This window comes from Tiliqua scincoides, chromosome 7 (genome assembly GCF_035046505.1).
Source record: "Tiliqua scincoides isolate rTilSci1 chromosome 7, rTilSci1.hap2, whole genome shotgun sequence".
Classification (NCBI taxonomy): Eukaryota; Metazoa; Chordata; class Lepidosauria; order Squamata; family Scincidae; genus Tiliqua; species Tiliqua scincoides.
In genome coordinates this window covers 9,169,269-9,195,083 of record NC_089827.1, presented here as the reverse complement: position 1 = coordinate 9,195,083, position 25,815 = coordinate 9,169,269, and the positions used below count along the sequence as shown (strand labels likewise).

The window sequence follows — 25,815 nt, the reverse complement described above, 5'->3', positions numbered from 1 at the left end:
ATTCTCACAACATGACTGAGCCAACGCAGGCGTCTCTGTTTCAGCAGTGCATACATGCTAGGGATTCCAGCTCGTTCCAGGACTGTGTTGTTTGGAACTTTGTCCTGCCAGGTGATGCCGAGGATGCGTCAGAGGCAGTGCAGGTGGAAAGCATTCAGTTTCCTCTCCTGTTGTGAGCGAAGAGTCCATGACTCGCTGCAGTACAGAAATGTACTCAGGACAAATATCGTATAAACTAAACAAAACCACATCGAGTTATTGTTGCTATTAATATTAATGCTTCTATACCTCTTTCCAACAAGAGTGGTTCACAAAACGGTTTACACAGGAAAATAAACCAATCAGTGATTCCCTGTCCCCCAAGGGTGTGTAATCGAAAAAAAAAAAAAAAATACAGAAGAGTCACCAGCAACAACCATTGGAAAAGACACCATGCTGGGGTGAAAAGGGGCAGTTAGACCCAAATCCTAACTGGGCTACTGCCCCTCAGTACAGTGATGGTGAAACGGCCACTGCTGTATCCTGTGTGGTCACAGAAGCAGTTGGAAGTCTTCTCAGGGTAAGGGAACTATTTAGCTGGTATAGAACCAAGGAGACCTATGTCAAGCTCTGAAGCCCTGGGGGGGGGGGATAGGATACTACAGCAGTTGAAGCTGCTATCCCTGTCTCCCCCCCAGGCTTAAACTGTCCCATCTCACCCTGTTTTACTCCTGCCCACCTTCCCGCCACCAACCCCCTACCCTGGAATGCCTCCCTGCTAGTTGGCAGCGAACTTTCCACTGGTGGACCTCTGACCACCACCAGTGCCTCCCCACCAGTGCTTTTCCCCTCCTGGCTGCCATAATGTGCCTCATAGCACATTTGTGATAGCCATTGCTGGGGCTGTGCACCGATCATCAGCACTATCCAGCATTATGATTGGGCTGCCCAAGAGTTAAATCATTTGCCTCCATCTCCAAGCACAGGATTCTTTTGAATCAAACGATCAAGAAGACCACACTGAGTAGGAGTCAGTCAGGGCTTCCTTCTGAGCAGGCATACCTAGGAGTGTGCTGTAAGGCATGTGTAAATCCTAAAAGTAAACATAATAAAATATCATCTCTAAGTGAATATTGAGTTTGCTGGAGCTTCATCTCCCCCGGGAGTCTCTCCACATGCTTAAGTAATACAAACCATAATTCTAAAAAGTCGTCTGACTTTTGTCTACCTGTAGTTGCTCTCAATAAGTGATACAACTTCTCCATTAAGGCAGTCCTAACTTCACGGTACAGGCTGTGGGTGGACATTTCTGTTCCCGGATATCGGCAATGGTCATTCTAGTTCAGCATTTCCCAACCTGAAGGTTGCAACATGCGCTCCTCCCTGGACAGCTGGAAACAACTTTCCCCCTTAAGGGGAGTGGCAGCTCGGTAGTAATGGCAAGATGGTGGCGATGGAACTTCTGGGTTCGCACTGCTGTTGCCACCAACTAGGGAAAAAAAGGGGATTTTGGGATGTACCGGACTGAAGTGGCAGCTGGAGATGCTGCAAAACCCTGGTTCTTGCCACTGCTGAACATGGGTATATTCAAACCCCTATTTGTTACTTAGGCAGTGGTAGGGCAGACTAGAGCTGCTGTCACTGCTGAGCTGCCACCCCCCTTATTGGATCTTGTGACCACTTACAGCGGTGGTTCCCAAACTGTGAGCAGCGGCTCCCTGGGGAGCTGTGGAAACCAGCCAGGGGAGCCATGGAATCCTCTTGGAAAACCCATTGCCCTATACAATGTATAGGAGTGTAGCCCTAATGGGGAGCTGTGGCCAATGGCCCAGTAGGTCAAGGGGGCTGCCAGTCGAAAATGTTTGACTTATGGGTTCCTTTACCTTTAGGTAACACTTGGGAACACCTTGAATTGGTTGGCAACCTTCAGTCTCAAAAGACTATGGTATAAGCCTACAGCACCCGGTATTCCCAGGCGGTCTCCCATCCAAGTACTAACCAGGCCTGAACCTGCTTAGCTTCCAAGATCAGACGAGATCGGGCATGGAAAGACTATGGTATAAGCCTACAGCACCCGGTATTCCCAGGCGGTCTCCATCCAAGTACTAACCAGGCCTGACTCTGCTTAGCTTCCAAGATCAACTGTTCTCGTTGCAAGTGCCAAATATGTGACCAGTTTTTTTTATAGTGACAAGAGTGCCTTTGTGGCAGTCAAATTCAATAGGACATGTCTCCAGCCGATAACCTGTGATCAAGTGTATTTCTGAAACCATTGCTGCAGTAGCATCTAGCAGAAGAATCCTAAACTCTTGTATATTTGGCGTTGCAAATGGTCTTGCAACTCATTCAGGGTCAGTTTGGATAACAGCATCCACCAGCCTTACCCAGCAGACGAGGCTGGGCATGAGTGCAACCCTCCCAGCGTGCCATTTATGTAACCATAAGGGAAGCGTAGCAACCATATGAACTGCCCCGCCCATGCATTATTTCAATACTACTTTAAGTAGAATTTGATCATGTACGTGGGTGTGTTGCTCCATGGTGTGTTGACAGGGGGTGGCATGGGTGCATTCATGCCCTTCTTCGTGTAGTGGGTGGGGTTGGAGAAAATTATTGTCCAAGCTGGCCACAGATACACTCTATTCTCAAGCTTTTAAGAAAATGTGGCAACCCTGGGTGGCAGACTGAGGTCATCAGATCCTGGATCTTACCACTTCAGCCTCCAGGTGAGTGAGCGGGCTGCATTTTTGACTGTGCGCCTTACATTAAAACAACCATACATGTTGTAAACGAGTACATTGGGAAGATGGCTATATAATGACACAGCTTACTGCAGTGGTTCCCTAACTGTATTGCAGTACCTGAGGGCACCATGCAAACTCACAGGGGTGCCATGGGATGTCCTTGGTGGCCTCTTCTTCCCAACTCTCCTGGGCGCTACCATCTTGGACCTTGCATGATCCAAGAGGGTGGCACCCAGGATAGCCAGGAAGAAGAGGCAACCATGAAAGATGGGTGTTGTGACCATGGTAAACTGCTGGTTTACTGTGTAATGGGAAACCTCTTATGTAGGAGGAGAATTCAAACTCAGAACCCTGACCCAACAACCTGCAACTTGAAGTTGTCAAGTCCAGAATTGTGGTACCTCACTTCATCCTCTGCAGGGTGTAAATTAGTTTTCATATTTTAGCATCACCATGCCATTCAAGAGCTGATAGAAAATTCAATGTAAAACAGTTAGGGAAAAAAAACAAAACAGCAATTTTATCCATCCTGTTCTCCAACAGGACTATTTCAGAGACACATATTTTATCATTGAGACTGGACTGAAGGGCTACAAAGTCAATGCTATTGGCAGAAACATCCCCCTCCCCATTTTATGACTATCGCTGATTTCAACACAATAGGACAAAGTATATTGGTTTACATGCAGGCTTTTGAATAAAGGCCAGGTAGTCACTTATGGGGGGGGGGGAATCAAAACATAGTTAAAGTACATTTCATCAAACTCGGTGAATTACAGCAACACTTGCAAGAAAATAACCCATCAAGAGTAGTTCATAAATATTATTTTGCAATGGGGAATAGTGAGTGTGAATCAATTCCACAGGGCCCTAGCAGACTTTTCTCAGTCACAAATGCTTTACATTTGTAAAGCGATATCAAACTTATTTGTACATAGATAATAAATAGTATTTGCTGGCACAGAACATTTGTCACCCTGGGAAAAGCAGAGAGGGGGAAATCGAGTCTTGTTTCGAGCTCGAGTAACCTTTTCACACCAACACTTTGCTGATGTTTTTCCATGACATTCAGTGTGCTCAATAGAGAAGCAAATTGAGCTTTAAAGAGGTTTTTGAAGACAATTCAGACAGGTTCTCCAATGTCATTGCCAGAAAAACTAAATTGCCCTGAAATAAAACATCTATTTGCATCGCTCTGTGCAAGAAGCCAGTGGCAGGAAAATGTCTGCTAGATAGACTGAGTCGTCGCTTGTCAAAAAGATTGGCGGCAAGAACATCCCTGTTGCCCATAACAACCACCAAGCAACACGAATATGACCCATGAACTTGGTTCTGACGTTTTCTCCCATGCGTTCCAGCATGAGCACATTGAGAAGTCCTGCCGTTTCTTGGCTTCTAAAGACCTGCCCCTTGCCCTTCCTGTGATCAGCACTTGTCTACAACACTGGCTCCCAACCTGTGGACCATCCCAACAGATGGTCTGCTAGACCAGGGGTCTCCAAACTTTTCGGCCAGTGGGCCACATCAAATATCTGGCATAGTGTCGAGGGCCGGAAAAAAAAAATTAATATAAAGTTCAAATAAATACATTAGAGATGGAACTTAGATGAATGAATAAATGAATGAATGGGATTCAATTTCCAGGATTTCTTCAAGCACCAACACACACCACAGAAATAAAGCACACACTTAAATAGACCCCCCCCCCCCAACCCACAAGTACAGCTCTGGTTGTGTTTGGTCAACTGGGCCAGAGGCTCTCAGGGGACCAGAGGCTGGCTGTGGGCCAGATAGAGGCTTGACACGGGCCGCATCTGGCCCCTGGGCTGGGGTTTGGAGACCCCTGCACTAGACCCTGAGAAGTGGTCCACAAGGTTTCAGGGGGGAAAAAATGCCTTTGATCACTCCAATGTCTTGCTGAGCAAGCACTCCCCCGTGGACCACCAGAGAATGGAAAATGGTCCACCCGTAGCAGGCACTGAAGTGTCAGCTACAGCAGTGGGTGGTCTGTTCTCTACCCTCTCTGATAGTCCATGTGGGAGCACTAGTTCAGGAGATGCTTGCCCACGGACCACCAGAGAGGGTGGCACTGCATGTGGTCCACAGCGTTTCCAATTTTTGCTTCGGTGGTCTCCTAAAGGTTGGGAACCACTCTACAAATGCTGAACGCAGGGAGGAACCTTCCCCATAACTGACACCCTTGAACATTCCAAGGCGGTAATCATGGGGTGAATCCTTTCCTATATTCCATATTTGTCCCTGCAGAGAAACATGGATGACAGGGAAGCAGTGGTGGGTCAGAGCTTGCTGGTGCATTCTACCACCCCACCCCCCAACACACACAAATACAAGAATGCACATGGAGACACACAAGCTATACTTTTCTGTTGAAATTAACTTTCTCTGTTTCCCTTTGCTTTTTTTTTTTTTTTGGCATGTAATTGTGTGTGTGTGTGTGCTGGGTCATGGTCATTGATATCTGTTGGAAATGCAACAAAGAAAATCCCCAAACAGGCCATTTGTAAAACAAGAAAGGAACAGATGTGAGAAAAATAAGAAGCAGCTCCGGTTTTTGGATATCAACTACTTAGTGTTCATTTGCATGCCAAATGATGATTTGTGTCAATATTGTACATTTTCATTCATCCTGGATGCATCAGTACATACGCTGAATTTTAAATTCTAAGGATGGCTAATGGATGAATTCTTAGGAAATACCAGCACCCTTGACAAGGTACCCAGCTATTGCGTACTTCTCAAAGGTTTTGGACCACTGGGGTTTTCAACTCAGACTTGGTGGACTCAGTGGACAAAAGTTACAGTTACATAACCTCAGCTAGCCCCAGATTTGCCATTATTTATAATCTTGACCGAGATTACCACCTCCATCTTTGTGACCACCAGCCCCTTGGGAGTGTCTGCCACCTCTGCCTGGGAATACCCATAAAACCCTGCCTGTGCTGGGAACACCATGATAATTGAGCGACCCACTGTGACAAAGCCAGGCACTAACCCTACAGTGAGCACTGCAGCTAGAGGTGGGCCACAGAAGGTCCCTGCAACTACTTATGCCTCTCCCAGGCTTCCTGGTTGCTGGGATGACAGGGACACAAGGGAAGTAGTTTTTGGGCAGGGGCGCACATGCCAATAAAGATGGCCCCAGTCTAAAAGGGGTTAGTCAATGAGGCAGCGGTAACAGGATGCAAGGCTGAAGCCTCTGTCTTCACAGCCACTGGAGGAGGCAGTCCTGAGAAGAGGGAGGAGGAAGTCAACCTCCCAATCCTATTGAGTGCCTGTGCCAACTGAATGCTCATTCTATGAGTGTGCAGCGCACCACCCCCAAAATGGAACGCAGAAGCAAACTAGTGTCACGATTACTCATGATAGACTCGTTCCATGATTTTATCATGTTCCCTTTTAAAGTCTTAGAACATAAGAACAGCCCCACTGGATCAGGCCATAGGCCCATCTAGCCCAGCTTCCTGTATCTCACAACAGCCCACCAAATGCCCCAGGGAGCACACAAGACAACAAGAGACCTCATCCTGGTGCCCTCCCTTGCATCTGGCATTCTGACATAGCCCATTTCTAAACTCAGGAGGTTGCACATATGCATCATGGCTTGTAACCCATGATGGATTTTTCCTCCAGAAACTTGTCCAGTCCCCTTTTAAAGGAGTCCAGGCCAGACGCCATCACCACATCCTGTGGCAAGGAGTTCCACAGACCAACCACATGCTGAGTAAAGAAATATTTTCTTTTGTCTGTTCTAACTCTCCCAACACTCAATTTTAGTGGATGTCCACCACCCTAAGAACTCTCTCCTGATCTGTCACAGACAGCTCAGAACCCATCAGCCTATATGTAAAGTCTTCTAACTAGTGGCCATCACCACATCCAGTGACAGCAAATCCCACAGATTGATCATGCACTGTGTGAAGGAGTACTTTTTGTATGTCCAAAATAGCCTGCCAAACAGTTTGGGGGATAGATTTTATGAGGATAAAGAAGGATTAGTTATTTCGTTAAAAAAAACAAAACTATATACATTTGGTGCTGGGGAAGGGAGGTGCAAATCACACCATATTAAGTCTTGGTTCCTAATCTGCCTTCTCTCCTTGTCCTCTCGTAACCCTTAAGATCAACTTTGAATGCAACCCCTGCTTCTATTTTATTTACAGGTGAACTCTCCTTGGCTCGGTTCAGACCTGGCTCAGTTTTTTACATGCTTTCTCAGTAAGCATATCTTGTGATCTTGGGCAGACAATCTACCAACCACCATCCAGACTGAAGGAACTTTCAGTACTCATAAGCAGTTTTTAACTGATGGTATTTGCTTCACCACTTAGCTTCCGCAACTACTTTATATTCTAGTGCACTTATAACATCAAACCATCTATTTGGTATATTTTGGCATTAATCTAGCCAAGCGCTTAACAAAGAATGACCCTCCCAGCAAAGCAAACAAACCCCTTATTAAAAAAAAAATACAAATTAGAATTCTGAAGGACAACTGGTTTTCACCACAAAAATCGATCAATTGCCTAAAGTCATTTTCCTGTGGCTTTTGATCTTTCATTCATTTAGCTGAAATGTATCAAACGGATCAAAAGCCTAACCCATCAAGTAAACCTCAGAGGCTCAAATGTAGCAGCAAGCTGTCCAGAAAAAAATGGTTACCAAAAAGGATTAACTCAGTCACCATGCAGTTTTGATACACAGTACAGTACAGTTTTGATACACAGTACGAAAGATCATTGAGAAAGAGATTTACAGGAAGATCAGGCATTACTTTTATGCATACAAGATACATGGGTCCTCCATTTATTTACTGAATTTATGCCTTGCTTTTTCTCCCCAAAGTGCATTCAAAGCAACTCACAAGCATATCACATTAAAAATTAAAATTAAATTCTAAAAAATTAAAATTAAACATTAAAATTAAAATCTAAAAAAATAAGAAGTCAGACTTAAAAATGTCACATTAAAAACCAAAAAACGAAGAAAAATAAAGCTCCAGCAGCAATCAATACTTAAGAAAAGGGCAGTCCTGTAAGATCTAACCAGCATAGAAGCCCAAATATCTAATATTTTAAAAACCTGGACTCAGAAGGCAAATCTAAACAAAAACATCTTTAGGACCTGCTGGAAAGCCTCTAAGGAGGAAATGGGATTGTAAATGGAGAGGGAGGGCGGTCCATAAGGTTGGTGCCACTACTGAGAAGGTCCTTCTTACCACCACCACTCCCATCTCCATAAGTAATGGCACCTGTAAAAGGGCCTTCTTTACTTTATAATTAAGAACATAAGAACAAACCCACTGGATCAGCCATAGGCCCATCTAGTCCAGCTTCCTGTATCTCACAGCAGCCCACCAAATGCCCCAGGGAGCACACCTGATAACAAGGGACCTCATCCTGGTGCCCTCCCTTGCATCTGGCATTCTGACATAGCCCATTTCTAAAATCAGGAGGTTGCACATACACATCATGGCTTGTAACCCATAATGGATTTTTCCTCCAGAAACTTGTCCAATCCCCTTTTAAAGGCGTCCAGACCAGATGCCATCACCACATTCTGTGGTAAGGAGTTCCACCGACCAACCACACGCCGAGTAAAGAAATATTTTCTTTTGTCTGTTCTAACTCTCCCAACACTCAATTTTAGTGGATGTCCCCTGGTTCTGGTGTTACGTGAGAGTGTAAAGAGCATCTCTCTATCCACTCTGTCCATCCCCTGCATAATTTTGTGTGTCTCAATCATGTCCCCCCTCAGGCGCCTCTTTTCTACGCGGAAGAGGCCCAAACGCCATAGCCTTTCCTCATAAGGAAGGTGCCCAGCCCAGTAATCATCTTAGTCGCTCTCTTTTGCACCTTTTCCATTTCCACTATGTCTTTTTTGAGATGCAGCAACCAGAACTGGATGCAATACTCCATGTGTGGCCTTACCATCGATTTGTACAATGGCATTATAATATTACTCACTGGGTATAAACTGAGAGTCCTCTGGTTTAAAAAAGTTTAATATTCATGGTGAGTAAATATACTTAATACTTTAAATGCTTCTTAAATATTGTGGCTCTCAAACATCTCTCTTGTAACTTTCAAACATCTGAAATTTATTGTATGTGGTTCTAACCATGTTAAGCAAGTTTTGGCCATCCCCGGGTTGTAGGAGCCTGAGCAAACCTGAATGCTTATGCAGTAAAAATATTTCTTTCGGAGAACACGTGTCCATCCTGCCTCCATCAGAATTATAAGTGGGAGACTGAGTGACAAGACCAGGTGCGCTAGAAAATGGTGAACAGACATAGCAGTGGACCGGCAGCAAACTTATCCATTTTTTTTAAAAAGGTGAATGATTTGCAAAGCACCAGCAGAAAAGGGAATAAAGAATTGCAATAAATCCTGTTTTACAGTTGCAGTGAGATTAAAATAAGACAAACCATAATGAAACACAACTAAGAGAACTTGGCTCCAGCCTTCGTCTCACAAGCATCACTGCACAATAGTGGCAGTAGGTTTTTCCAATTTCTGGAAGCTTGATTTAGTATTCAAATTCTTTCCTTTGGCCTTGCGTGGGGATTATTTGTGGGATTAGGCCTAAATGGCAAATTTCTCTTCCTGATGAAAATGTCTAAATCCCATTAAAGCCAACTACTGCAGGTGGAATTATCTGTGGACTTTATTAAAAGTCTATGCTCTTTACGCTTGTAGTAATGCATCTTAAAGGGGTGTGTGAAAGCCCATCCCACGTAAAATGCTTTTGCATTTTTGCTAGTCCCTATTCACAATATTTATTATCATAATAGCCACAAATTCCCCCGAGTTCTTTGGATTGTTTTGTAGCATTCGGAGGGTCATTTTCATCCCCCTGATGTTTTCAGAGTGCTGCAACCTGAATCCCAAGGTGCCATCCTTTTGGTATTAACTATTTGGGTATCTTGAAACTGACCAATGCTTGTATATTTCTGCCACTGATTTGCAATGCCACCAAAGAATCGGAACCATGTCAGAGAGATTGCCACATGGACTCTGGGGTTATGCAGCTTCAACACATGTTCAGGTGGAAGTATCAAAGCTTCCCCAATATTGCTGGATGTCCATATTCCCTCCAGAACACATCCTGAAGCATATGGTCGATTGTCACAGCTACAATGCTCACCTTGGTTTAATCACTAGGGCCCAGCTGAAAGAGTTCCTGGCCTTTCAACCCAGAAGTCTGGCCTGGCTGGATCTGATGCCTGCTCTAAATCTGGATGCCCTAAGCTAGGCAGCTCCAAACCGTGGCCCAGATCTGGCATTAAAATGTCCCCACGTGGCACAGTGCTTACCAGTCCCTGCGGCAGCCTCTTATCTTTCCAGCTGAACATCATGGCACCTGCCAGAGAAGGTAAGGCAGCAGTGGGGTTGGGCAGGTAAGGGGCAAAACTGGGCAGGGAGGAAGGAGGAACAGAGGGCAGGGAGATTGCAGGAGGGGCTGGATCCAGCAGTGATGGTATCCTATCCCCTCTTCTAGCATCCTCCCCAGCACATTTTTTTCCTTAAGCTTGGATCAAAGTGCTGGTCCAAGAAGACATGTTGGTGAGCCTACGGAGGGGTTCTTGTTGGCATCCTTCAGTCTCTGCAGACTATGGTATCGTGCTCTGAATGGTGGCTCTGGAACAGAGTGTCCTCTCCAGTGTGCGAAGCCTGGGTAAAGTAGGTATGGAAGATAGGCTGATACCCATGCAGCAAATCCCCCCTCTCCACGTCGCTGAAATGGTCCAATGGAAAGGCAGAGGCCAATACGGTTGGTTCCAGCGGCATCGCAGGAGTTGCCAGAACGTGACTGTGTTCAGCCATGAACTGCCCCAGGGACTCCAGCTCCGGATTCTGCCTCGAGGGTGACTCCTGAAGCCTTTTCCATAACTGGATGTAGCCACAAGGCAGTGGAGGTTTGGGATCAGAGTTTTCCTTCTCTCAGATGAGCTGCCTTCCCAGGCTAACGAGTCCCATCTACCCGGTGGCTGTTCAGTCGCCTCTGAACCTCTGAAGCCCCCTGATCACCCCCTCCCCCCACTGGATACAGCATACTCCTTTTTGGGAAGGCTGCAGCCGTGGGGGGGGGGGGTGTGAGGATCGGATTGAGCTCACAGTGACGTAAAGATTAACTAAGTGCAAATTGCTTTTCCACCAAAGTGAAAACTGTCAGGAAGAACCAAATGCCTGTTTGAGCAGAAATGTTTTTGCCAAATGGTGACAAACAGTGAGACGGCCTCATGGGCCTCTGGGGAGATGCCACTAATAAAAAGACTGTGTTCTAGGTCCTGTCAAATACGCTTTGGAAGGAGGTGGAACATGAAGCCGATTCATTATTTGAGCAGGTTCATACTGGAACAAGCAAGTCTTGAGCAATGAAATGGATCTCACAAATGAGTCTAGAAATATTGCTAGCTAACCCACCTACACACACTTATGAATACTCAGGAGTATGCCACTGGCATGTAAAACACAAACAGCTTAAATTACACAGAGACATCCCCCCTACCCCAAAAGGCCATTCTAACACGCCATGAGCAACGAGATTACAAGCCTGAGATAAACATCCAAATGAACACCGAGAAGGGTCCAAGAATATATCGAGAGATTATACAATATTGAACATCCTAACATATCCAAGCCTTTCAAGGCACAATCACAATGTGAGCTGTTCCATCAGGCATCAAATAAATACTGTACGTAGGTTCGAGCTCACTGCCACGTGTACATTCTAAAGTGATACAGCATTATGATGCAGGCGTCCCCCCCTGGTATCCGAAGATCTGGTATCCACTTATCCACAGTTACCTTTGTCCAGGTGGATTACATTTATGTGAAGTGTTAAGGCATCTTGCTTGTATGAACACTATAAGCAAACAGTGTATGGTCAGACAAGTAGCCTGCAGCCTCGAAGGGAGGCTAAGAGCAATAGGAAGCAGGAAACAGGATGCTAACATTTGCTCTTAGTCTTCCTCCTAGGCTGCAGGCTGCTTGCCTGCTCGTCAGGCTATAAGCTTTTTGCTTATAGCGTTTGTACAAGATACCTTATTGCTTTGCGGTAATGTAACCCACCTAAACAAAGTCAAAGGGCTGCAGAGATACTGTTCCCCTGATCCACGGTTTCCAGTATCTGCAGGGGGTGGGGTGGCAGAAAAATATCCCATGCAGATAACAGGGGATGCCTATATTTCATCTTGATTTCTGAGAGATGCTCAAGTTGCATGCTCAAATAATACCATGTAAACACTCCTGAAGTCTTATAGTTGAGGGGTTTAGTCTGGATCTCATACAACAGAACAAATGTTTGGAAAGGAGGCTGAAGTTCAGCCCCACTATTTGTGTATTACAACTCTAGTCCTGATCTCATTGACAAGTTCCATGGAGCTGCAGGCAAACAGGGACTAGCCCATTTTCTTCAACTTTCAGCCAAGTTCCATGTTAGCTTGAGAAACATGTATGGAGATTTCTTACAAATGGGAAGGGCAATCTGTAAAGCTGGAACTTCAGAGAGTAGCCTTTCAGCAGTGTAGCTGGGCAGGCCGGTGCCCAGGGTGCGGGAGGATGCGATGATGCTGCCAAATCAGCCCCCACATCATCGCATCACTGCCCCCCCCCCCACGTTCAGAATGACTCTGATTTGGACCCAAAAGGACAAGCGTGGGTGGGAGGGCCCATCTGTTCCCCACTTGCTGCTCTGAGCACTTGGGTGGCAAGCACTACTCATCACCCTGGGGGACAGTGCAACAAACCCATGGAGTGCCATGTGGGGGGTGGTGGCCCCCCACACAAGGCTTACTATTCCACTGTAGCCCTTGGCAGCTTGATTAAGTTTCAGTGAAATCAGTGGGATTAAATGCTTGCAATAGGACCAAAATACCACCATACTTTGTTCCATTTTTAAATTTTAGTATTTTATCCATCAGTATAGCTCACCAAGCTGGAACTAGCTATCTTCAAAATGACTGCTGGAGTCCTATGTTTCTTGACAAACAACTAGGTTAGCTAAATTACAGAAAACCGTCTCTTAACTTTGCAGTTGAATGATCAGACTGTATTCGGCACGTGAAATGGTTAAGAATGCACTTTTAACCTGTAGGGTTTCCAGGTGAAAGCTCCTCTAGCTCAGTGTAATTGTTCAACTACAGAACAAAGAAATCCACATCAGAGTTGCAGGAGGCTATAATAAGAATAATTCATTCTTATTATCTTCCAGAAACTATATGTTTTGCATCAAGACAAATTTAGCTATGAGCACATTAAACATTTTGACATGGCTTGGAATACATTGTTGTTGCTGCAAGCATACAATGAATTTTAATGCGATACGGTCCCTGCCCATTGGATGAAGAATTCTGCATTTGTAGTCCAGCATGAAAATGTGGGTGACACAAAAATGCTATGGGATTATCTGGGACAAAAACAACACAAACCCTGAGTAATCTGTTTCACTCTGCAAGTCAATTAGTAATAGTGACTCACTGGCCTAAAAGTCCCCTACCTCTAAAACTGGCCACCAAATGAGATTAGACAATACAGAAAAGCAGATCAGTGAGAGCGTAATCTGGGACCAAATTTAGTTGCCTAGATCACGTGAAGCATGATCTGGTAAGCAGGCACCTAGAAGAAGCATTAGACACTCCATTTAGCCAAAGGTATTTGGTAGAAGTTCTTTTGTAAATTAACCACCGCATCATTCTATATGGCATGAATAGACAAGATTCCAAAAGCCCATTAGATGCAAATACCATTATTCTAGCATGTGTGTCTATGGGCATGATCAGGATTATTCTGACAAGCAGAAGGTCTCAGGCTTAACTCCTGAATCTTCTCCTATCTGTGTAAAAGAAAAAAGGAAGTGGTTTTTTTTCCTTTCCTTTTTTACAGGAGTTTGAAGCTGCAAAGAGGGCTGCACTAGGGATCACAGGCTCTCCAAACCTTCTGGAGAGCCACAGCGACCCCCAGGTAAGTTGCAAAAGTCTCCTCCCTCCCCGGCAGAAGTACGATTGTCCTGAATGTGTTGATGACCCCCTTCCCCTGCAAATACTTACAAGGTTCTCAAAGTCCGAGAAGGACTTTGGGAAACACTGAACTAAGCAATTATGTGTAACCCCTGGGGGCTGGGGGATAAGAATAGGCCCTCAGTTTGGCTGTACTTGTCATAAGAGGCGACTAAACAGCCACCGGGTAGATGGGACTCGTCAGCCTGGGAAGGCAGCTCATCTGAGAGAAGGAAAACTCTGATCCCAAACCTCCACTGCCTTGTGGCTACATCCAGTTATGGAAAAGGCTTCAGGAGTCACCCTGGAGGCAAAATCCAGAGCCGGAGTCCCTGAGGCAGTTCATGGCTGAACACAGTCACGTTCTGGCAACTCCTGCGACGCCGCTGGAACCAACTGTATTGGCCTCTGCCTTTCCATTGGACCATTTCAGCGACATGGAGAGGGGGGATTTGCTGCATGGGTAACAGCCTATCCTCCATACCTACTTTACCCAGGCTTCATGCACTGGAGAGGACACTCTGTTCCAGAACCACCATTCAGAGTGCAATACCATAGACTTCCAAGACTGAAGGATGCCAAAAACAGTTACATGTTCAATAGTAAGAAAGAAGGTTTTACTGCAGCTTCTTCAAAGGCTTTTGTTTTCCTTCGTGATCTGCACTAGGATGTATTAAATGTACTGGTGCTAGTTTGTAGGCTTAGGGGTTGGGATCTGGATACTGAACTAGTAGCTGACTGCATGCTGTTGAACTCTGAAACAATGAAGAATTTGCAGTGAAGACACGAGTTTGCCAGCAAAAAGCAATACGTATCAATTTAATGTTAATGTCTTATTAAACAGCTTTATTAAAGAACTTTAAATCCACATCCAATCTAAAAAATAGACTATAAAGCTTTCTGCATTCAAATGTAAACCACAGCCATTATAGGCTTTGAATCTTACAAGTTGACAGACACATCAGATGTCCTCTGCAATCGTTGTGTCAAAAATCTGATAGCAAAGTCGTTCTTCTGTTCCGTCCTTGATGTAATAAGATTTGATGAAGCATTCCAACCAGGGAAAGTCATCTACAAACCACAAGCAAATAAGCAGTTGTAATGTACACTTCTGCATATTGTACTGGGTATTTCTTTGCCCAGCCTGTAATTAATTTGTGGAACCCCTTCCCATTCTGCATCTCTCATATCTTTTCAGTTTTCAAATCCTCCTCCTCTCTTCGTGTGCCATGCTTTCCTTTACAGCTGGATCCAATCTAAGTCCCACTGACTTCAATGGAAAATAATTAACCTGTGGAACTCCTTGCCACAGGATGTGGCGATGGCTCCTGACCTAGAGGCTTTAAAAGGGGACTGGACAAATTTCTGGTGGAAAATTCCAACACAGTTTACAAGCCATGATGGGTAAATGCAACGTCCTGGTTCTAGAAGTAGGCTATATCTGAAAGCCCGATGTAAGGAAGTGGGAACAGGTATCTTGTTGTTTTGTGTGCTCCCTGAGGCTTCTGAGAGGCCCCTGTGAGACAGGGGAAGCTGGACTAGATGGGCCTTTGGCCTGACCTAGCAGGGTGGTTCTTATGGGTCAATGGACCAGTTTAAGGCAGCTTCTTACACTCTTATGCATATTCTCAGTGCTTATATTTATCCTCCTTTTACATGAGGAAGAGCAGCATTAAATGCATGCATACATACATCTTTGATGCGACAAAGGAAAGCACTCATCCTACTTAATGTCAAGTCAAAACTTGTGTTTAGGGGTTTTAAAAGAAAGTGGTTTCTGTCTGGAGCAATGTCTATCTAAGAAATGTCTAAAAACGCCACGGATACACAAACCACTGCCAACTGGAATCAATGATCCTATGTTTACCATAATACAAGATATGACTTCCCCTCTATTTTTGCAAACTCAGCCATTCATCTGAACGGATGCCGCTGATTCTATCAGACATTTACACAAAGTGCAGTTAACTTCTGAAGGGCAAAACCTATTAGGAGGCATCATCTCGACCATTCTCCTTATGTCTCACACAGCTAATCTGGGTCAGCAGCATTAGTTGAGAACATAGAAGTCGGCTTTTGCCAGCCCAGAAACATTCTCAATTAAGGGACACACAAATACAGACAAGTTCTCTTTTCATATTGCAAAGGCTCCTTTAAACTCTTTGGGCAACAAATTAGACCAACTGCAGCTGGTGAATTTGCAAGTATTTAAGCTTTATAGCAGTGGTTCTCAACCTGGTGGGTTGTGACCCACCAGTTCGTGTGGTGGGTTAGGGAGGTGCTGCCTGGGGGAGACAAGGGGGTGCTTTTACTCACACAGGGTTGCAGGACATTGCAGGAGGTGCGGGGAGCCCCACACAGCCCTCCGCAGGACTCCCCGATGCTTGGGACATTCAAAAAAAGCAAGAGCAAAGTACTTCCAGTTTCCAGGAGGTGCTTTAGATTGCTTGTTCTGAACGCTCCAAACATTGGGGAGACCTGCAGAGGGCTGCACAGGGCTCCCCACACCTCCTGCAACATCCTGAAGCCCTATGTGAGTAAAAGCGACTCTCTCGCCCCTCCCCCAGTGACACAATTCTGGGGATCATGTCGCTGCCCTGTCCCTTCCTCCGCTAAAACTTACTTAGGGAGTAAAAGTCTGAGAAACACTGCTTTATAGATACTTTTGTGAAGTCATGGGAAAGTTAGGGCTTTTAAGAAATTAAAGTCGCAGTCCTAGAATAGACTCGGGCCAATGCAAGTCCCCTGTGCCGTCCTAGGACTGTCACAAAAGTGCCATAAAGCACTTTTGTGCCACTCTTCTGGGAGGTAGTTTGTGCACTGGCCTCCACGCGCCATGGGGGGCCCTGAGCAGAGGGTGAGTTGGCCAACTTTAGGATGGGGAGAGGGAGAGCAGCGGGCGGGCGGGCAGGGAGCAGGAGGAAGGTCTGGGACCCAACCGTTATGCTGGATCCTGACCCCGTTCCTGGGTTGCTGGGATTTGTGCCACCTTCTCAGGTGGCGCCTATCGGAGTAGACCCACTGGAGCTGCTGCAGCGCGACACGGGGTAAGGGGAAATGTCTCCCTTTGCCCCGGGCTGGCCTGCAGTCAGCCCCAAACATGCGCTAGATACGACACAGGCACACTGGCCGGCCTGTTTCCAGCGCAAGTTAGGACTGCGCTCTAAAAGAGACAATAAACCAAACTACCTGCAACAATCCTTTTGTATTTCCAAAATGCTGGGTTCCTATCATAATACAGTGCAGCTCACTGACTGAACAGCAAAGTGCCAAATTTCAGTACATGGCTAACACAACAGTTGGAGGACAATTGCAACCCTGTTTCTAAACTTCTACTCTTGGACAAGATGCTGGTTGGAGCAGACAGCAGGGCAGAGAAGAGTTAGGTCTTGAGTGTTCAGGGTGGTAGAACAGGGGAAAGCAGCAAGGAGTTGGCAGGCACTTCTAGTTTTCACTAAACCAGTTCCTTTGTGGGCTCTCCCAACGTGGGTTCAGAACCCTCATTGGGTGAAATCCATGGGTTCTGAACCCGCAAATCAGGAGAGCCCAGGAGAAAAGAGAAACTTCTCCTGTGGGCTGCGATTAGCCAGTGGGAAAAAAACAGGCATAAAGAAGAGGTTCTCTGTACCAAATTTCTCTCATTTGACACTTAGGATGCTATTTTAGAGAGACTGATCTCAGTGTAGGGCTTTGTGGTACAGCAGGGGAATATGTAAATTAACCCATTTCTTATACCTGGATGCTTAGGACAGTTTAACATGTTAAAAAGACAAAACATATGAAAAATACTGATATAAGAACACTGGAGTCCTGACATATCCACCTCGATCAAAGCCTCTTACCAAGATTACTTCCTGGAGGACAAAGTCTATTCATGTTCTCCTCCATGCTTTCTTGAAACATACTGTTGGTCAAGACTTCAGAAGCTGGAATTTGGAAGAAATCTTTCTGAAGGAGGTGATAGGAAAAAGTAACATATAGATCACTAAAAAATTGCCCAGTAGACATTTTCTAGAAGTTTTCATCTTAAAACTAAGGACTTAAAAACAAAACAGAAATATGTTTACATAGCACTGATTTAAGACCATGCACATGAAGAAAAATGCAAAAATATTATTTGTTTAGAGAATAAACTTCTGCTGCTTTGAGGCATATATTTAAAAACACTTGTTTTATGCAAACTATGTAGCATGATACAAAAGAGGCTCATTTTTCAAAACCGTCTTCACTTTAATCCAATGCATCAGTGGACCTGAACTACATAAAGGCTGCAATCCGATACAAACTTCCCCGAGATTTACCTGGGATCTAGTCCCCTCAAACTCAGTAGGACTTACTTCTGAATAGACATGCATAGGAGGCAGACAAAACCTTGATAACACTTTTGATGAATGCTAACTTTGGCCCTCTGTATGAAATGGGTTGGGACAACCCTGCTCTAGTTCAGTGTTTTTCCACCAGTGGTACCACAGGTTGGTACTTGAAATGGTACTTGTGGAACCCCTAGAACACTTGCCACCCAGCAGCAAGGCCAGCAACACAATGCAACAAACAGTGGTCGAAGGCCCGGTTCGGCAGGCAGAGCTCCAAAGCATGCTTTTCACAGCCTTCCCTTCCACCCTGAGCCTCTTTACTGGTGTTTGTCGCTTCTCATCTGGCCTCCCAATCTGGAAGTAACTGGTGATGGCATCATCAACGTTTTCTTCGGGTGGAACTTTAAATAGGTGGACCAAGCAAAGTGGTTCGGCGGGGAAGAAATGCTGCTCTAGTCCAATATGACAGCACTGCAAGTCAGCATGCTAAGTCTTAAAATAACCAGTCACAGCTGCAATACAAGGACATCTGCAAGAGGGATCTGAAGGCCGTAGGAGTGGACCTCAACAGGTGGGAAACCCTGGCCTCTGAGCGGCCCGCTTGGAGGCAGGCTGTGCAGCATGGCCTTTCCCAGTTTGAAGAGATACTTGCCCAACAGACTGAGGCTAAGAGGCAAAGAAGGAAGGCCCATAGCCAGGGAGACAGACCAGGGACAGACTGCACTTGCTCCCAGTGTGGAAGGGATTGTCACTCCCAAATTGGCCTTTTCAGCCACACTAGACGCTGTTCCAGAACCACCATTCAGAGCGCGATACCATAGTCTTTCGAGACTGAAGGTTGCCAACTGATGATACTTGTGCTACTTAATCTGAGCAGAGAAAATCATTACTTGCGTTCTACAGGTTCTATGTAACAGAAGAGCTTTGATGCTTGATTTTAGATCTTCTTTGCAAGTGAGGTTGCAGTACAGCACTCTAGTATGTAAAGATCTAATTAAGGAGGGGATACTTTTCACTTCAATTTTCATATCCATCTATTTGTTATGACATGGCAAACAGATTACTTTTGTGTTCAGATCAGATTACTTGCAGATTAATGTTTTTTTTTCAGTGCGTGAGGTTTACTTTCATTCTGATGGCAAGCCAAGCTACATCAAGCACTTCAGTGGCCCTGGTGCACACCAGGGATAGTTTTTTTGGTTAAAAATAAGCTACAGGGGTGAGAAGACCTGATCTGGATTAGGGAGGGGGGCTATAACCCTTTATTCCCCCCATTGTAGTCCCAGTCTAAGTCATCCTACCCTGGAGCGATTACTTGCCCCAGAAGGGAAGCTGCCATTGGTTCCTTCATCCCTGCTTATAACTAGTACTGAAATACAGGGTTAAAGAAGAACAAATTTATGGTTCTTGTTCTTAGTTCCATATTTTTTAATACTAACATGTTAACTATAAATGCCAAGAATATACAAATAAGAGGGGAAGTATGTAAGTGAATTTTATATGGGGGTGGTGGTGGTCCCGTATCCGCTGATCCTGAATCCATAGATTTAGGCAGCAATCCTATCCACACTTTCCTGGGAGTAAGCCCCATTGATTGTAATGGTATTTACTTTCTGAACAGACATGCATAAGACTGCGCTCTCAGTTATTAACAGATTAGGTTCACAGCCTCCCTGCGCATGTACACCCCCCCCCCAAGAGGGAGACCTGGAAATTGCTACAACTAGCAGAAAACAGGTGAATGGATATTATGGAATACACTTTCCTTGGGAAAAACTGAAATTGGCTTACATTGCCCAATATTTATCAATTTGCTTTTCTATCCAAAAGTGTTCTTCCCGCCCCAGGGATTTTAAAAAGGATAAAACAAAGGTCAAACATTGTGGGGTGCATAATCTTTCTTTCAGCTGATTGGTTTCATTTTCTTTAAGCTACGAACTACTTTAATTTACTATACAATTCTAGGTATGTCTACTCAGAAGTAAGTCTTACTGAACTTAATGAGACCTGTGCCCAGGTAAGAACTGCAGCTTTATCAGCCGCTCCAGGAAAAATGAATGGAGATTTACCTTGGTTAAGTAAACTGGTTAAATTTGTACCAAGCTACAAAGAGATACAGGGGGGACCTTTTTCAGCATGTTCAGAATTAAACTCAACTGTGGGTCCTGAAACTGTGGTGGAGGGCCCCATCTGACCTCTAAGACGCAACCAGAAAAATGTTCTGGTTTTGTCCAGGAATCTTTCTGAGGTCCAGAGAAGCCGTGGGCTGCTTCTCCATGCCTCAGAACACCTCTGGACATGATCAGAAGGCACAGGTAAGTGCCAAAACCCACAGATTTGGTTATCTGTGAGTTTCGGCATCCGTGGGACTTCTGGTGATGGAATTAGCAGACGTAGAGGGCGGACTGCATAAAGCTTCTTTTGTGACTGCTTTCCAGTTCACACTTTTATTCTGTAGTTTTTTCCCCCCTCTTGCATTAAGCATAATTTCACAGTTACTGACATTCCATTTATTTAAAAGCAAGAACATGTGTTCACCATTTCTTCTTACTGCACCACCTATTATAATGAATGCACATAACAAATATTTATAATGAATAACCAACATTCATTTAAATTTCTATTATCACAAGGTAGTCAATTAAATTTTGAGCTTGGCGTGATTCTCATACCCAATCACATTGTATCTTACTTTAAAATATGATCATCGCCTCTTCTTGAGCACCTAGAAAAGAGTTTTGCAGCAATTTGTGGGCTTGGAATATTGATTGTAGCCTTGAACACAAAAAGCAAATGCAATCCGCAGTTGTTTCAGAAACAAAAAAAGGAGAATCTCGCTAAGCAGTACATACAACTAGCAAAAAATGGAAAATGAAGGAGAGAGGTTCATTACAATTATGATTACAGGTGTGCGGGTTCAGAACCTGCATATGCTTCCATGTTGCTCCCACCACCTGGAATGGCTCCAAAGGGGAGAAGAAGGGGCTCCCTGCAAGACTTAGTGCTTTACACCCCCTCTAGCTACACCCACCCCACGCAACCTCCATGGGCCTCAGATGGCCTCAGAAAGGCACGTACAGTTTTTGGTGAAAAACACCCCCTTGACACCACCTCAAGGCCCTGCCCAGCCCCTTTAGCTACACCAATGGGTTGGGGCTATTTTTATTCAGTTTTCTATGCAGCTAACCAATACATTTTAAAATAGCACACAATGTTTACTATTTCTGCATTGTGTTTGAGAGAAGAGTCACAAGCACAAGCACACACGTTTAAATTCAAGCTACATATCTTAAGAGTACAACAGCATCTTCCCTTACACTGTCCATGAGATACACATCCAGGGTTCCTGTTCCATCATCCAAGATAAACTTCATCACAAAGACATATCGGAGAGGTGCAATTCCTAAAGCTATGGAGAAAACAGTATTTTGAGGCGACTTAATATGAGAGCGATGGAAGTTAAAACTTCTTAAAAAACCTCACACAAAATAAACACATTTTAGTTTGAAACACATCCGGGATAGAGTACCCCAATATAGGGGATTTGTTGCAGTTGTAAGGGATTCCAATGTGCATATAGAACTCCAACTAAACAGTTGCAAGAGCTGGTATACTGTTACCCTGCACATCCCTGATCTTGCCTGATCTTGGAAGCTCAGCAGGGTCAGGCCTGGTTAGTACTTGGATGGGAGACCACTTGGGAATACCAGGTGCTGTAGGCTTATACCATAGTCTTTCGAGACTGAAGGTTGCCAACCATGTTTTATACTGTAGTGGCTCAGCTATAACTCAAGATTTCCCAGTGTTTGAATCTCACCCCAGCCACAAACACACAAGGTGACCTTAAGCTGTTCCCTCTCACCCTCAACTTCCAGGGTGCAACGTGGGAACAATAATACTTTACAGAAGCATATCCCAAACTGTGGGTTGCAACCCATTGGATGTGCGACGGGTTGTGACCCAATGCTCACGGTTGTGCCGCAAAGCATTACTGGGGGCCACCAGAAGGCACTTCTGGGTTGTGCTAGGCCCATGATCCACTCCACTGGCTTCTGCAGACCCAGAATACCTTGCAGGAGTGACTTCCTGTTTGTGCCCGAAACTTCTCGTTTGCTTCTGCAAGGCACTCTGGGGCCCAGGTAGGCCAGTGGAATTGGTTGCGGACCCGATGCAACTCGGAAACTGCCTCCGGTGGCTCAGTAATGCTTTGTGGAGTGACAGCAGGCACTGGATCACAATCCAGAGTGGAGGATGAGGTGGGTTGTGGTGGCACAAAGTTTGGGAACCACTGCCTTAAAGGATTACTGCAAGATAGTACATGTGAAGTGGTTTTGCAGATTCTAAAAGTACTATGCAAACACTGAAGTATTGTTATTGGGGAGCATCTTAAGTTTACGCTTGTGCAACTTGCTTGAGCACTTGATTGAGAGTCTACTCCCTCGAGTGACTCTCAGCAGCATCTTGGGATGTCAAGCATAGGGGTGAATAATGAGAGCATTAACATTCTGCGTGGCTCCCTCTAGCATGCAGACCGATTGCCTGCATGTCATTCTTCAGATGAGAAAGAGTTTCACTTGGTTTACGGAAGAAACACCAGGGATAGCAGCGCTATTTCACAAACATGAAGGTCATGGAACGGGCACGAGTGGGGGTCCCAATCCACAGATAGCTGAATCTGTGGATACAGGTCCATGGATTCAGGGGCCTGTCTGTACATGCAGAATGGCATCCGACATCATAATTTTAGTTTAATAGAGGATGTAGTAGATGTTCCCCAATAGCTAGTTATTAGCCAGTTGGAAATCTTTCCATCCTTAGTTGTTGTTGGTTGGCAGTCTCGAAAGACTATGGTGTAAGCCTACAGCACCCGGTATTCCCAGGTGGTCTCCCATCCAAGTACTAACCAGGCCTGACCCTGCTTAGCTTCCGGGATCAGACGAGATCAGGCATGTGCAGGGTAACAGTTGCTAAGACTATGGTATAAGCCTACAGCACCTGGTTTTCCTAAGCGGTCTCCCATCCAAGTACTAACCAGGCCTGACCCTGCTTAGCTTCCGAGATCAGACAAGATCGGGCATGTGCAGGGTAACAGTTGCATCCTTAGTGTGGATTGACTTTGCTACGTCCACCTCTATTCCTAATGAAGTCAGTGGGGGAAACAGCTATTGATTCATTGGTTAAAAAGAAAAGGTTTCCCTATAAAGGAGTTCCCTGTAGCATACATCCTTTTAAAAACACACCACTCAAATCATTTTGCACAAGTTAGTCCAATATGGTTATGAACATTGCCAAACTTTTTTTCCCCCTTAGTGTTAGACTCTGAATTGGTTTTGCTAGTGCCAGCTTAAGCCTTCACACACGTCTGCTTTCAATTTTTCTTGTTTGCAGAGGTTATGGGGCACGGAAAGCTCCAGGAGGGCCATCTCAGAAATCTCTGCTACGACAAGGCGCTTTCAACCCCATGCAAAGGTAAAGAAAGGTTTCTCTCGCTTGTTCAGCTGCAAATCCCCTTTGAAGGGTGAACACTGCGCAACAGAGGAAAGCTAGTATGTGAGCTCATTATCTTGAGCTCATCAAAATAATCTCAAAGGATAGAAGTAATTCTGAACAGAACGTATGAAGATTTTCAAACACACGAATCAACCATCTTGCATTAACTGTACAAAACTGACAAGGCTTTATTTCACTTCTGGAAACGAGAGCGTGACATTATCTAACACAAATCCAAGGGGGTGCACAGTAGATAGAGCACAAAAATCACAGCACCTACTGGAAAAGAATGCTCCCAGGAAGCCTTGTTCCAAAAAAGAAAAGGCTAGTGCTTACTCTTTATGATCCTCCAGCAAATGGGCCTGTAGAAGGACATTTTCCTGCTCTTCTCTGTGAATGTTTGGCGTGCTCAGCTCAAGCTACCTGTTGCACACGATGGGCTCTCCTAAGTACGGAGATCTCCAATCCGATCTCGGCATCCACTGGGGATCCATTCCCAGAACCCCTGTGGATGCTGAATCTGCAGATAATGGAATTAGTGGTGGGATTTAGAGGACCTCAGGAAGTGACCTGAGACAGAGGGAGGCCATGAGCTTCTTAGAGTGCCTTGGGCAGGCCCTCCAAATTGCTTAGAGGCCCAAGGGCTCTAAGACACACTTCTGGTTTTCAGAAAAACCAGAAATGCATCTCAGAAAGCCTTCCAGGAAAATGCTTCCCGTTTCATTTAGGAGGTCAGGATGGTCTTACACCACAGGTTCGTAACCCACAGTAAGTCAAATCCACAGGTTCCGAATCCATGGATAAAGGACTGACCTGGATAAATCCATGGATAAAGGAATCCTGAATCCATAATCCTGAATCCATAATGAATAAAGGATCCTGAATCCATGGATAAAGGATCGGATTCTGAAAGGAACAAACAGCTCCTGCACACAAGGTACAATTCCCAACATGCTACTGTGCATCCATTTTTGGGTGCGAAGCTAGTTTGTTTCTATACCCGGCTGGGTACGTGCCTAGTATGTTTTTCACAAGACAGAAAGCATGCTGAAAAACAGATTAGCAGCATGTATCTTATTAACAGTATTTAACATGTATGCCCAAAAACACATACTCCAAAACCATGTTCTTAGTACTCTCTGTGGTAGGAAACCTTTTTCATAAGGAGCGTATGCTATCACATAAAATGAGATCATTTACTAGGTATTTTTGCCCATAAAGATGGGATTACCTTGTGCCACTATGGTGGGTTCCCATGATGGCTCTTGTTCTGCAGCAAGGGAACTCAGACTTGCCAGGGTCTTTGGAGCTGAGCAGTGTTTACACCTAATGTTTAGAACAAAATAAGAGTATAAACTATTACACAAATTTAGCCGGCGGAAGAGGCCGTTGTTTGCAGCTGCCTTAAAGAAAGATGTTTTGTACGGCACGGAAAGCAGTAATGCCTTTCATTAATCACAGTCAATAAAAGCAAGTCACAGCCATATGTTATTTAGTAGGTATTTGCTCAACAATACTTTGGGTTGCTTAACAATGCATACAAGGACTGTTTTGTAACAGAAGTAATAAATTGGCACTGCAATGCATTACATTTGACAGAATAAATGCAGGCTTGCAGCTTCACCTGTGTGCAGCTTCACTCATTACGAGGGGGGAATGTTTCTGAAGGCAGGAAAACCATCAACGTAAAGTTGAATTTGCAGGTTCTAAAGGGGGAAAACTGCAAGGCAGCTCTTTTTCTTGTTAAAACATACGCAAATCCTTGCATGTCTTAGTTAAAGCACAAAAACAAATATCTACTGAGGTTTTTATGGCTGCAGAAAAAGTCAGTCAATGCTGCAGAAGGCGATTAGTACTGTCCAATACAGTTGGGTTGCAGAGCTGAGATCTGCTAAGACTTGATTTTGAAAGCGCTTTTTCATTCATTCCCTTGATCCCCATGATAGGCAGTTACACCTGGGATCTTGCGCTCAGCGACCAGATTTGTCAGTTGCTTTACTGAGAATTGCAAAACAAGCCATTCGTGCAATTTGATTTCTGCTGTGCAATTTTTATAATCAGAGTCTGAAAGAGTAAAAAAGCATTATTAGCAGCCCAATCGTAACTCCTCCCCTCCCCTGCCAAAGTAGCCACACCACTAGAGCACACGTTGCACCGTGCAAGGACGAGGGGAGTCCTGGTGGTCTCCTCTAGGTGAGGGAACATTTGTTCCTTTGCTGAGGGTAAGCTTCAGCTGCTGCCACAATGGCTCTACTCAGATTTGTGCCAGTGA

General features: G+C 44.9%; 1 protein-coding gene and 3 pseudogenes across 1 annotated transcript in view; all 4 read right to left on the bottom strand.

Moving 5' to 3' along the window:
• Positions 1 to 1,929: 1,929 nt before the first annotated feature.
• Positions 1,930 to 2,044, bottom strand: LOC136657690 (5S ribosomal RNA; annotated as a pseudogene).
• Positions 2,045 to 14,558: 12,514 nt separating this feature from the next.
• POT1 (protection of telomeres 1) overlaps positions 14,559 to 25,815 on the bottom strand; it is a 67,998-nt gene continuing 56,741 nt past the window's right edge. Inside the window, exons 16-19 of the mRNA XM_066633548.1 lie at positions 24,775 to 24,869; positions 21,371 to 21,462; positions 17,583 to 17,688; positions 14,559 to 14,811 (exon numbers count right to left, since the gene is read on the bottom strand). Of these exons, the coding sequence (XP_066489645.1) occupies positions 14,702 to 14,811; positions 17,583 to 17,688; positions 21,371 to 21,462; positions 24,775 to 24,869 (403 nt within the window). The 3' untranslated portion in view covers positions 14,559 to 14,701. The remainder of the gene's footprint in view (positions 14,812 to 17,582; positions 17,689 to 21,370; positions 21,463 to 24,774; positions 24,870 to 25,815) is intronic.
• On the bottom strand, positions 22,909 to 23,027 carry LOC136657689 (5S ribosomal RNA; annotated as a pseudogene).
• On the bottom strand, positions 23,037 to 23,153 carry LOC136658101 (5S ribosomal RNA; annotated as a pseudogene).